The 12,113-nt window shown below is 40.7% G+C and overlaps 2 protein-coding genes across 3 annotated transcripts in view; one reads left to right on the top strand and one right to left on the bottom strand.

Moving 5' to 3' along the window:
* LOC102788385 (A-type voltage-gated potassium channel KCND2-like) overlaps positions 1-4,020 on the top strand; it is a 31,944-nt gene extending 27,924 nt beyond the window's left edge. For both annotated transcript variants that reach the window (XM_006782588.3, XM_006782587.3), the window contains 3 exons: positions 56-154; positions 1,187-1,407; positions 2,275-4,020. In XM_006782588.3, the coding sequence (XP_006782651.1) occupies positions 56-154; positions 1,187-1,407; positions 2,275-2,449 (495 nt within the window). In that variant the 3' untranslated portion in view covers positions 2,450-4,020. The remainder of the gene's footprint in view (positions 1-55; positions 155-1,186; positions 1,408-2,274) is intronic.
* Positions 4,021-8,907: 4,887 nt separating this feature from the next.
* parietopsin lies at positions 8,908-11,957 on the bottom strand. The gene is made up of 4 exons (XM_006782722.3): positions 11,606-11,957; positions 9,694-10,022; positions 9,299-9,544; positions 8,908-9,161 (listed from the first exon to the last, which is right to left on the bottom strand). The coding sequence occupies exons 1-4, from the start codon at positions 11,955-11,957 to the stop codon at positions 9,006-9,008; spliced, it is 1,083 nt and encodes a 360-aa protein (XP_006782785.1). The 3' UTR covers positions 8,908-9,005.
* Positions 11,958-12,113: the final 156 nt, after the last annotated feature.

Below are 12,113 nucleotides of genomic sequence, written 5' to 3'. Positions count from 1 at the left end.
ACTGCTGTGGTTTTCTCTTTGTTTTGTTTTGTTTTTCTCTTTTAACTCTATCAAGGCTTCCAAGGAGGCAGGACAAGCCCTGGTGGGGAAGGCCCCCAGCCCTCCTTTCGAGAGCCAGCATCATCATCTGCTGCACTGCCTGGAAAAGACCACGGTAAAAAAACAGACAAAAAAAATCTTAGAAGACCTTAAAGCCATGTCGATTGGAAGATGAAAGCTTTGGTATTTTTTATTTTTTACTATCTTGGTAACAGACTTCACACGGTTTAAAATAGCTCTCTGTGGGGGGGGGAGCTCCTTTCATTGCATTACTCCTACAGTCTGCGCTGTATCATCAGTAGTTCAAACCTGTTACAGTGAGTTGCAAATAGAAACAAAGTGACTTTTTTTTTCATCTATGCTCAGACTGTACAATCTATTTCCTGTTCAGCATAAGTTAAAAATAGCTTTAAATGGGGCTGGGAAATGTTGAGTCCCCGAGCCAGCGACATGCTAAAGATAACGTGGCTCTGCCATCCACAAGGATTATTTCATCTAAACAAACCGGCGTACTTCATTTTACTGTATCAATAATTTAGAGATGCAGGGGCCTCTTTTATTCTTTGCTCTGACATGAGGTTTACACTCGTGCAGATCTTAACTCTGCAAACAGACGTATGCAGGGAGTGAATCAGTTTTTTTTGTCATGAGATGATCCCTCTCCTATTAACCGGCTTGCTTCTCATCTGGGAAAAGCTCCAAAAAATGGTTTCACACTATTCCCGTAGCAATGAAAAGGTTTGCATCAGGTCTTTTACAGTGTGCATTATAGATAACAGACAGAGTAACAGAGGTGAGTTATAAGATTCAAGGCACGGCATCAGATCTTGCACAGCCTTTCTCTGCCACCTGCTGGCGGGGCCCGAAACACACTTGAAGCCTGACCTTCAAGTTCTGCTCGTTTTTCACAGCGATAACAGTTGTGAATGTTCTCACAGATGGCACTTAATATGGACATCTGGGCCAATATATTTCTATTCCCTTGATGATTCATTTTCCAATTATTAAACAATTTTGCAGTGGATTCTGTTCAGTCTGTTTAGGCTTTACTGTGAAACATCTTTACTCATCATTGAACAGAGCCAATCATTGATGTAATAGAGTGATTCATAAGCAACACTGAATCCAATTTTTTTTCCTTCTCCAGAATCACGAGTTTGTGGACGAGCAGACCTTTCAGGCAAACTGCATGGAGGTCTCCGTAATGAACAAGTCCGGCTCCCGGACCTCCTCCGTGTCCTCGTCTCCGCACGGCCTGGGCTCATGCTGCTCTCGACGCCATAGAAAGAAGAGCAGCTTCAGCCTGCCCAGCACAAATAACCAGGAGCTCAGCACCATACAGATAAGAGAGAGGCCAGTGGCTAACAGGTATGTAGTCTCTCTGACTTCACAGTGCTTTTTGGGATGCTGAGAAATTAAATAAATGACTTGTGTGTTTTTTGATTTGATCATTACCTCTACAAGTGATGTCACCTCTTCCCTCCTCAATAAATGTGGTGATATGCAGCAACAGCAAAGAGCAACAAATGAACAAGCAGCTACAAACACAAGGAAAGATAAAAAAGATCGACAGTACAGCTGGCATATACAGTATGTTGGTTGTATTGACATAAACGCACTAACGTGCTGTAGTTAATGGTGTTATCCCAGCACCGTGTTCCTGTTATCTCGGAATAATCCTCACTGTTTTTCACTGGAACTGCTTCCTGCCTAATTGCTCTCATGAAAACTGTTGAAAGCACATTCAGTGGATTATGCAGAGTAACAGGTCTTTTTTCTCCCCCCTTGTGAATACCACAAATTAAATACCCTTCCTCTTCATTATAACGGGTGGCAGCAGACTCCCCTGAGCAAACCCATTCCCATAGGCAAGTACAATATAAACGATCTGCAGTTCTTGTTATTTCAGAAGGTCAGAAAAAAAAGAATCTGCGATTCCAAACTGGGTGGAGTAGTCTGGTGCTATTGCTCTGAAAACGTCTACCGTGTGTGAAACATAATTTCAGTATTTACAATAAAGGACTGTTCTCGGACAGTAAATTAAAAATGTAGGATTTTTACAGCATATGCATCACAGGATGAACCACTTCATAAAGAGGGGGTGTATTCGTGTATGTATACAATCCTCACTCATGTATACGTTGTACAAGAACTTATTAAATAACAGGTTTGTGTCGTGTACATTTGCAAGCTCAGACCTTTCAGCCTCTTTTAATCCCTTGTTTTCTTTCACAGTCGCGCCAGCCTGAACGCTAAACTCGACGAGACCGTGCCCTTGAAATGTGATGAACCTTACATCACTCCCTCCATGGTCAGCTTATCTGCCCCGGTGGTGACTTCATCAGACGGGGACGGCTCCACCACCACAGCATACTCTCAGAGCAACATTGTCCGAGTATCTGCCTTGTAGATGTCACGCCTATCTGATCGGCTAACTGGTCTCAAGAAGCACCAGATGCTGAGGAGAGGGACCACCGAGCATCAACCTGCCATAATCTAAGAAGGATTATAAGATTAACAGAGGTCGAGGGTTTTTTTGAAGTTGTTATCTCATCTGATGTCAAACTCTGCATGGTATTAATATGATGTGGACAGCTGCCTTGGAAGTGAACCAGCAGATCTTGCTCCATCAAGCACAGCAAGAGCAAGGAAGAGGGCGAGGAGCGCGTGGTCATCGTCGTTGCCTAAAAATACTGAGGAAAAAAGAAAAACAACTTTATTTTTGATTATGTAATGTAGTCATATTTGTTGTCTATGATTTAAGGAGGAAATGCGGATGTTTAAAGGTCATTCTCGATGGCCTCTGATGACAAAGCACACATATTCATTGCCTGAAGGCGATCTTTGTGAATATTAAATCAGTCTCCTTTACACATCGCGGGACATTCGTTTCACTCACTGCTTGTTACATCGATTGTTTTGAACCCCAACCCCCTTCAATGAAATGTTTTCTAACGCTCCCCTCACTGTTGTAAATTCCAAAAATCGTACATCCACCGGAATGGATAACTGTTGTGAATATTCATTAACTGACTCATTAACTAGTTGAAAAACATCGCTTGATGACGAGTAAAAATATACTACGCATCCTGACCATGTTTGTGAAATGTGCAAAGTGAAAGTCAAATGACGAATTCTGTGTTAGCTTACATATTTGACATCCTGATATGGATCTGTGTGACAGCCGCTGTCGTTAGTTAATAATTGATACTGAGAACTATACAGGGTATATATTAGTTAGGTCACAAGGTAGAAACATAAGTGAATGTTCTCGGCGGCACTTAACTAATACTAACCCTAATGTGAACACGTGGTATTTGGACTGAAAACTATATGAGAGAGTTTTGAGCATCAATTCCAATGACTTACCAATTCTTATGATATTCAAAAGCAAGCCTCGGTGGAAGTTACTGTGTCAAAGGGCCATTTTGTACACTTTTCATGTTGTAAATATCTCAGTTAGGACTTTCTCAACCGCATTTGAAGCTGGCTCCTCTCTTATTTCTAGATTTAGTTGACACTTGTTGGCATTCTCTTTCTGTCTGTTAACTGGTTGAATTAAGGATTTGCATGCTCTCATTGCCGAATTCTGTTTTATTAAAGTATGTCTCTGCTTCTTGTTGGTTTGTCAGTAAAAACGAGATCGGTGGGAAGGAAACAAGTGAGCCTGGTATGTCATGATGTAAATTCTGCTTTTAATGAAACACAAGTCTTGTCAAGGACCACATATGTAAGCGGCAAGTGAAAAGGGGACAAATGATCACACACATTGTGCATTTGGTGCAGTGGATAGAATAAATACTGTAGCTCTATGGAAACATCCATTAAATGACCCATGTCTTTTCTTTTATTACAAAAAAAGAAAGAAAAATAATTAGGTAGATCTGGTAATGTTTTTTTCACGACCACTCAAAGAGCATCTTTTATAACAGGATGGCATAATAATTAGGTGCTGCTGGAGGACATGTGAAGACCTGACTGGCCCAGCGGTGGGTCGCGGCTGCAGGGTCTCTGGAGGCAGACTGCAGGCCTCTGTGATTGTTTGACAGAGAGCGCAGCACCGACCCCCCCTGCAGAGCTGATTGCGTTAGTCCAGGCAGCTTCTCACAGCATGCACTGCCTCTGCTCTGCAGTGTTTAGTAACTGCTGAGAAGTCAGCCTGCATAAAATCTAAGATAACGCAGCGGCATATAAAATAATAAGCTTCTTATACCCAAATATAAAAAAAGAAAAATCCCACTTTGACGACTGGGATTTAATTTAGTTAATATTTAGACAATGACTAGACAAATGTTATTAAATTCTATATTCACTTGCACAGCGAATATGAATACAGTCATTGGGTCATGAAAGTCTATCTTTTCTTATGAAATATGGACTTCATCCTATTTTTCAGCCGATAAAATTCTGAAGAAAACTGAGGGTTTACTGCAGCGTATATGATTGGGTCACTTAGTGACGTGAGGCAGGCAACAGACACTGACAGGACCTCCATGTCTTCAATGATAATTATCTGAAAAACAATAGACAATTTTAAGAATTAAGAGATCTTTAGATTAACTTTGTATAACACAACAGAGATTTTCATGTGAATCCCATTTCATTTACATAGCACTAAATCACAGCAACAGCCCCCCCGACGTGTTTTATATTGTAAGGTAACGACCCTGCAATAATGGAGAGAAATCACAAGCCTATTGCTGCTGGCACTTACCTGTGAGTTTGTGTTTTTGCGTATCAAGTAATTCACCAGTTTCGTTGTGATCAGTGGTAACCAGAATAAGAGGAAGGTTAGAATTATATAGCCAGCACGTTTAGCCATTTTGCCCTCTTTCTTTTTGTTTGCTCTCTCTCTACTTGCTTTTGAAGGCATCATGCAAACAGCCCCTTCTACCGCTGCAGGGAGTTGCATTGCTTCTGTTTCGGGGACGTTGCTTGAGACTGGAGGTGAAGCGGTCACCTGAGCCTGTGAGGCAACAGTCAGTGTTTCTCCTTCATTGCTGTTTAGGGCTTGGTCAGGCTCTGTCAGTAAGATAGTAGTAGACTGAGAATTTACATTTGGTGCAGGCAATGATGGGGGCTGCAGGAGGCTGTTTTCTTTGGATTCTTCTTCAGACTTCAGTCTGTCTTCGGATTGTTCCTGTGTGTTGAAACTGACTGACGCCTGCTTTGTGGTTAAGCTCTTAACATTTGAATCAGCATCTCCATTTGACAGATTCACTTCAACCTTCATGACATGGGGGTTTGACTGCTCTGTTTTTAAAGGTTTTTTCTCAGTAAGCACTGTAGCCTGTACTGGAAGGGGCCGAGCTTGTTTTGTTTCTGCATTGCTCATCTTCACTGTATCTTTAAATTCTTTCTTATCCTCTGAATTGATGGAGACAGATTGTACTGATTTTTCCTTGGGTGAATTTGATTCAGCTTGTGTCTGAGCATTGCCTAAGCTCAAAGTGGGGTTTTGCTCAAATCTTCCACATTCATTTTGCACCACTGCGGCTTTTTCTTTCTCCGGCTTCTCTTCATTTTTGTCTTTTGTAGCAAGAGTAAAAGTACCTTTGTCAAATATTTTACGGCTGTGTGATCTCACCAGGGCAAATATGCGAGCGTAGAATCCAATGATGACACCAAAACACGCTGCCCACAGTGGGAATAGCATGTAAAGCCCAAATTTGTCATAAGAGAATAACGTTTCTCTCTGTTGCCGTTGGCATTTCATATGCAAAGGTGAGTCCCTCAAAAATATCACACAAAAAGCAGACACCAGAATAGCGAAGGTCCATGTGAGAGGAATCAGCGCCTTAATTCGCCTTTTCCTTTGATTGGCTTTGAAGGGCTGTGCAATGGCCTGGTATCTCTCTGCACTTATGCACGCCAGTGTTAACAGCTGGATACAGCAGCTGAATGAAAAAGAGGCCATTTGTATATCACAGATGAAACTGTCCACTTTTCTGTTTCGATACACACTCACAACGATGGTTAAGAGAACCGGGCAATCGATTGCACATCTCAGAAAGTCTATAACAGCCAGACTGACCACCAGCGCGTTATTGGAAGTTTGCAGGGACTTTTGCCGATACACCGCCAGTATGACAAAAACATTTGCCGCAGCCCCCACAACAGAAGTGCTGGAGAGAATAAAGCTGTTCGCCAGCACAAATGCGATTTCAACGTATTCCTCCAAGGCTGTATTGTTCCCAGAGTCTAGTGCAGGTGTGGGCTCGCCTCTCATCTCTGGATTCAAAGAGCCAACATATTTAGTTCTTTATCATCACTCTTTCCACGCTGACCAAACGCCTGCGTCCCTTATCGCCACTGAATGAATAATATTAACTGGTAAACCTGTAGCTCAGACAATTTTGCGCCAAAGAATCCGCCCTTTTCATTATCACTCGACAGCACAGGCGGGTCACCTGGGAGTCCTCAGTGTTCACATTCATTAAAAGCTCTGCAGTGTATTCACAGCAGAGACAACTGGGGGAAAACGATGGCTGTTAATTAAATAGCAATTACGTCACCATTGTCTCAATTCTGATATAACTGCAAAAAAAAAAAAAGGCAGGCAGGGGTTCAAATCTATAATGCGGCGATGATGACGGCATGGCACTGTAATGCACAGGATACTGTACGCATATGTGCGAACTGAACAGCTGTCCGTGTCATATTAATACAGTGCACCACAAAGGTTAAAAGCTTTGCATTAAGCATGCCAGATGGATGACTTGGGAGTTCTTGAATTGGCTCAGGATATAAAGCGAGCAATGCTGCAGGATTATTGCACGACACTGTGTAATCCTGTTTGGAGATAAAGTGTGAAATGCTCTTTGCTTCAAATATGCAAGCTATGGACTACACCAAATCTGGGATTAGATTAATATATAATGCATTTTGCTTTTGATCATCTAACATATTAGGCTGATCAAATATCTCCCAGTAACATATGGAATCAAATCAGAAGTTCTGGAAAAGAACAAAACCAGTTATCACACATCTGACAATATCTGGACGCCAAAGACAATATGCAGCTTATAACGACAAGATAAAAGATCAAAAACACTTTATTCTGAAGCAGATGCCCATCTGCAATATTTACAGCGCATCAAACAGGTGGGTGGGAACAATGTGAGCAAGAGAGTGAAACAGATTCACACTAATATAACAAAGCTTACATACAGACAAAAAAAAAAAAGACAATGTAAAATATTCTAGCAGAGCACTAAACAATTACCTGAAAGATATCACTCAGCTGTGCACAGTGTAATGTGATGTAATGTGACGTGTAGATTTAATTTAAAAATACTGCTACAGTTTTATAACTACAGTGCGCCAAAGGGGAAACTAGCTCTTTCTCCGTACTTGTGGCTGTTCCTGAAGCCCGAGAGTGGCTGGATTTCATTGATTAGGACCACTGAGAAACTGATCTGCTGCTCACAGATGGAACGGTCCAGCTGCTCAAAGCTGAAGTTTGACTTGTCACATAGTAATTTTATGAGTAAAACTAATGATGGATTGTTACAGTGATTGATTTAAATTAATTATCCTGTTTGTTAGCACCAACTCAAGAGTGAAAAAAAAATTCTCCTCAACTGGGTGCTTTTACTCCATCGTTAATCAGCAATGCATTTTTCTCTTCGTGACTCATCGTTGCTTCAGGAACGTGTCACGTGGGACACGATGTCCTGAATCAGACCCAGAGATGTTATTATGTTACCCTTCTCTGAACCGCCTAATGCCCCTTTGAACTGTCTACACAGATGAAAAAGCACAAAATAATACAAATGAAAAATTGCCAGACCACAGAGCAGGCTAACCAAGTAAAATGAAAGTCTTTTACTGCCTGACTGACTACTCATTGTTAAAACATGCACAAGGTGAGCTGTGCAGCAAGCTTGCTTAACAAGTGCACCGAAATTTCTCATGTTTTCCTAATGCGATTTTGTGGGAAGAGAAAATCTGATTTAAGCATATTATTATTTTTTTGCTATTTCCCTAGAATAAAATAATAATAATTTTACCGAGTACATTGTGTATTCACAAAGGAGCTCGACAAAGAAATAATGCCTATATACACTGGAGCAATGTTTTTGTGCAGCAGACGTTTGGAAAGTGTGAGAGTTGGGAAAAGGCAGGAATTATTGCATAATCCAAAAACAAATAAAATTATTTGACCAAGCTGTCAGTATTGATTAGACCACGGAGCTGGCTACTGTTGACTTTAATTCAATTTTTTGTTGTTGTTGCATAATGCTATCACACAGGAGGATGGTGTGCTGTATAGCTTCCATAAAAACAGATCACCTGTTCCCAGAACAGTCCTCCTAATGTAAGAAGGGTCACAAGGTCTACTATATGCATGAATTAACAATTCATTACCTAACAGTTCAACAATATTAGGAAGAAAAATAGGAAATGACGTCTTATATGAGTAAAATGAGTAGAAAAAGATCCACTGCATTTAATTTATGCAAAAAAAAAAGAAAGAAAAAAGTCTAGGATTTCAGTTTCCCGCAGTCTTTCTCTGCAGTCTGGGTGTGTTTAACCATCCTAGTGTGTTTAAAAATGGAAAGAAATTGAAAACCACATACATTTTTTATGTAGTGTATTTCTGTTTGTTATATATCTTCTTTAATTCATAAGTAAAAATCATTACTGGTTTTGTTAGTAAAATGTTACAGATCAAAAGAAGAGACTACAAAATAACCACGCAATATAATATTCTAGTCACGAAAATACATTTAAAACAAAAAAAATAACACAACATTTACATGGTATTGGGTTGCATTACAGCATTTTATTATGAAGTTTCCTGTTTTTTGTCCAACCTTCTGAATATCCCTGTCAGCCTCTGAGCTGATTCTGTTCTCTAACAACGTTGGTACCTCTGTGACAGACTCGAGTCTGTAGGTGTCCTGGTCTGTCTTCTTGATGAGGCACCAGTAAACGCTGACAACCAGGACAGCTTTTTTTTGTCACAGAGGCAACACCTTGCTGTGTGTGTTGACGCTTCTGCCAAAGGAGGACAGGCAGCTCCCCTTGTTCACAGAGTGCATGCGGATGCTGACACTGGTGGACCCATGAGGAATGTAACGGCCGCAAGACAGCACCTCCAGAGCACAATCACGGAACTGATAGGAAAAAAACAACAACCAAGAACAAGAACTGTCAGGAAATATATGAGCAATAATTTCACAAACAGTGTTTCTTCAATCTTTGTTCACAATCAAGATTTTATCTCAGTTCTACAGTACCGGTGTGCTTTTACCTGTTTGTTGGAAAGGAAGTAGATGATGGGGTTGTAGACTGGACTCGTCTTGGCAAAGTACATTGGCATGGTGGCAACTAGAGGAGGAATGTGCAGCTCTGGATCTATAACTACCACCAATGACAATGCTGTGTAGGGCAGCCAGCAGACAAAAAATGCTACTACCATGGCCAACACCATATTGATGGCATGATCATTCTCTTTCTGGCTGGAACGCCCACCTTGTAGCTCCACACTCCTGTTCAGCTAGAAGAGAGCAAAGTTGGGCCACATTAAAAGCTAATTACTTGTTTTACTATGCATGCGGTAGACTGCAAGCAAACATAGATAGATGCATGAATTTTAAATGTTGCTTAAATGGCGTAATGAATAAGCAAAAGCTATTACACACCCACCTTACTCATGGATTTCAGCAGTTTAAAGTAGCAGTAGATGATGATTGCAACTGGAATAATGAAGCAGAGGAGTGTGTAGAAAATGAGATAGCTGTAGTTGCTCCATGATCTCTCTTCCCAGGCCAGCGAGCAGGATGTCTGGACCCCCTCAGGTCCGTAGGAGCTCCAGCCAAATAATGGCGCCACAGCCCAAAACAAGCAGAAGATCCAGACAAGCAGCAAGCCAAAGATGCTTCTCCGCATGCTCAGCTTTAAACCAGCTTTTGGCTTGCATACCACATTGTATCGCTCATAGGCAAGAAGAGTAAGAGTGCAGAGAGACACCAAACCTAGACAAGACAACAACAACAAAACATAACTGACATTTAGACAGTTCAAGGCATACTTGGATTTCTTTTCTTTTATAGAGTTATCAACTCTGAGTTAGAGTTAGAGTTATCAATGATTTTTGAGTATGCTCGGGTGTCATGAAGAAGATATCTGATAAATCTGACACGTGACTAAACTCCACATACAAAGAAAACATTCATAAAACACAAAAACTATCAAAGCCAAATTAAAGGAAGAAACAAAAGTCATTTCTTGAAATGCTAAAAAAGATGCTCCAAAAATGTAAGATTTTCTAATGTTTCTTGGTTCCCAGGACATTTAAAAGCAGAATGGGAAGCAGAGCCTTCAGCTTTCAGGTTCCTCCCTAAGCCTGGTTCTTCTGGAGGTTTCTTCCTGTTAAAATTGAGTTTTTCCTTTCCACTGTTAAATGCTTGTTCACACGGATAATTTTCTCTCGATTATTGTAGGGTCTTTACGTTACAATATGAAGCTCCCTGGGCAACTGTTGTTGTGATTTGGCACTGTATTAATAAAACTTAATTTTCTAGAAATCTAAAGCATTAGTCATTTTAATTAGTATGTCTCACTGTGACAGAATGACAATAGCAACTGGATTCATACACTACATTTTATTATGTGTAAACTCAATGTGCTTAACAGAAGAAACAAACATATAAACCTCTGTGTGTAGGTCTGCTTGAACAAAAAAGGTTTTGAGTCTATTTTTGAATGTTGCTGATGTTAACTGATCTCAGGTCAGCAGGCAGCTTGTTCCAAAGAGCAGGACAACAGTATCTAAAAGAAGCACCATCAGCATATTTGGATCTGATTCTAGGAACGTCAAGATCTACACCTGATCACCTGAGAGGTCTGACTCGGTCATAAACAGTGAGCAAGTCAGCGATGTACTGGGGGTGTTCAAACCATTAAGAGCTTTGTGACCGATAAAAAAGATTATTCTTTTTTAAGGTAATTCCATGCTGTACTGGGAGCCAGTGCAGTGCCTTCAATAGTGGGGTATCATTGTCCTTCATACCTTTAAGAATTCTGGTTGCTGCATTTTTAATGAGTTGAAGTAATTCTACTGATGATTTGGAGTGTCCTGAAAACACAGCGTTATAATATTCGAACATCCTTGATATGACAGCATGAACCAGTTTCTCAAAATCAGTTTGAGATAAGAATTTTCCAACTTTTAAAATATTTTTGAGTGATAGAAAGCAGTTCTGGTTAAATGAGTAATTATCAAAACTGAGATCACTGTCCAAAATAATGCCAAGGTTCCTGACTTGCTCACTGTGTTTCAGAGACAGGGATAATAAATAAGAAACTACAAGTATTTCTGTCTTGTCCCTGTCCAGTTGTAAAAAGTTTCAAGGCATACGACAATCAATGCAGCTCATTAGTTTGAGAACAGAATTTAGATCATCAGAGTAAAACGATAGATACAACTGAGTGTCACCTGCATAAGAATGGTAGAATATAATGTGATTTTATGGATCAAAGACAGTAAGACAGACAGAAAGTCTGAACTCCAGAAACACACATACACAAAAACAGAGCATATAACAACTAAACTTACCAAAGTAATTGACTGAAAATCCCTGGAGCACGCAGGCTGTGTGTCCAATAAAATAGGAGCCTTGGTAGTTTGTGATGGTGACCACCAGGGAGCCACAAAGGCCTATCATGAGGTCAGACACGGCGAGGTTGAGGATCAAAACGTTCATTGGCTGTAGGAGAACCGAATTCCTCAGCATCACGACTATGACCAGACTGTTGTTAAACACTGATAGCACCGTGTTGATGAACATGAGGAAAGAAAGGATGCTGTAGCCCACATGAGGGAAGATGGTTGGTGGTACGGTCACCACCTCAGTTTGGATGGAAGGGAATGGAGAGCTGGAGCTCAGAGGTGTGCTGTTGGTGTCCATGGTGCCCAAACTATCCAGCCTTAATGAAGCATCTATGAGGTCAGGGACTGAACCCCCAGATACTCTATCCTCAGCTCAGGAGCCAATATCATTGGTTTGATCATTTTTGATCCCTGTCAAAGCACTAGGCTTTTTTTTTCTTTCTAAGATCCCAGA

This window comes from Neolamprologus brichardi, chromosome 7 (assembly GCF_056152115.1).
Source record: "Neolamprologus brichardi isolate AB-2024 chromosome 7, ASM5615211v1, whole genome shotgun sequence".
In the NCBI taxonomy this organism is placed as follows: Eukaryota; Metazoa; Chordata; class Actinopteri; order Cichliformes; family Cichlidae; genus Neolamprologus; species Neolamprologus brichardi.
Note: the sequence above shows the minus strand (reverse complement) of the source record. Positions and strands in the feature narration are given on the sequence as shown.

Coding starts and splice junctions, on each gene's coding strand:
- parietopsin (XM_006782722.3), bottom strand. CDS start 11,957: ATGGACACCAACAGCACACCTCTGAGCTCCAGCTCTCCATTCCCTTCC. Junction 9,545..9,693: donor TGCTGAAATCCATGAGTAAG/GTGGGTGTGTAA, acceptor GCTCTCTTCTAG/CTGAACAGGAGTGTGGAGCT. Junction 9,162..9,298: donor ACTTCCTTTCCAACAAACAG/GTAAAAGCACAC, acceptor TTTTCCTATCAG/TTCCGTGATTGTGCTCTGGA.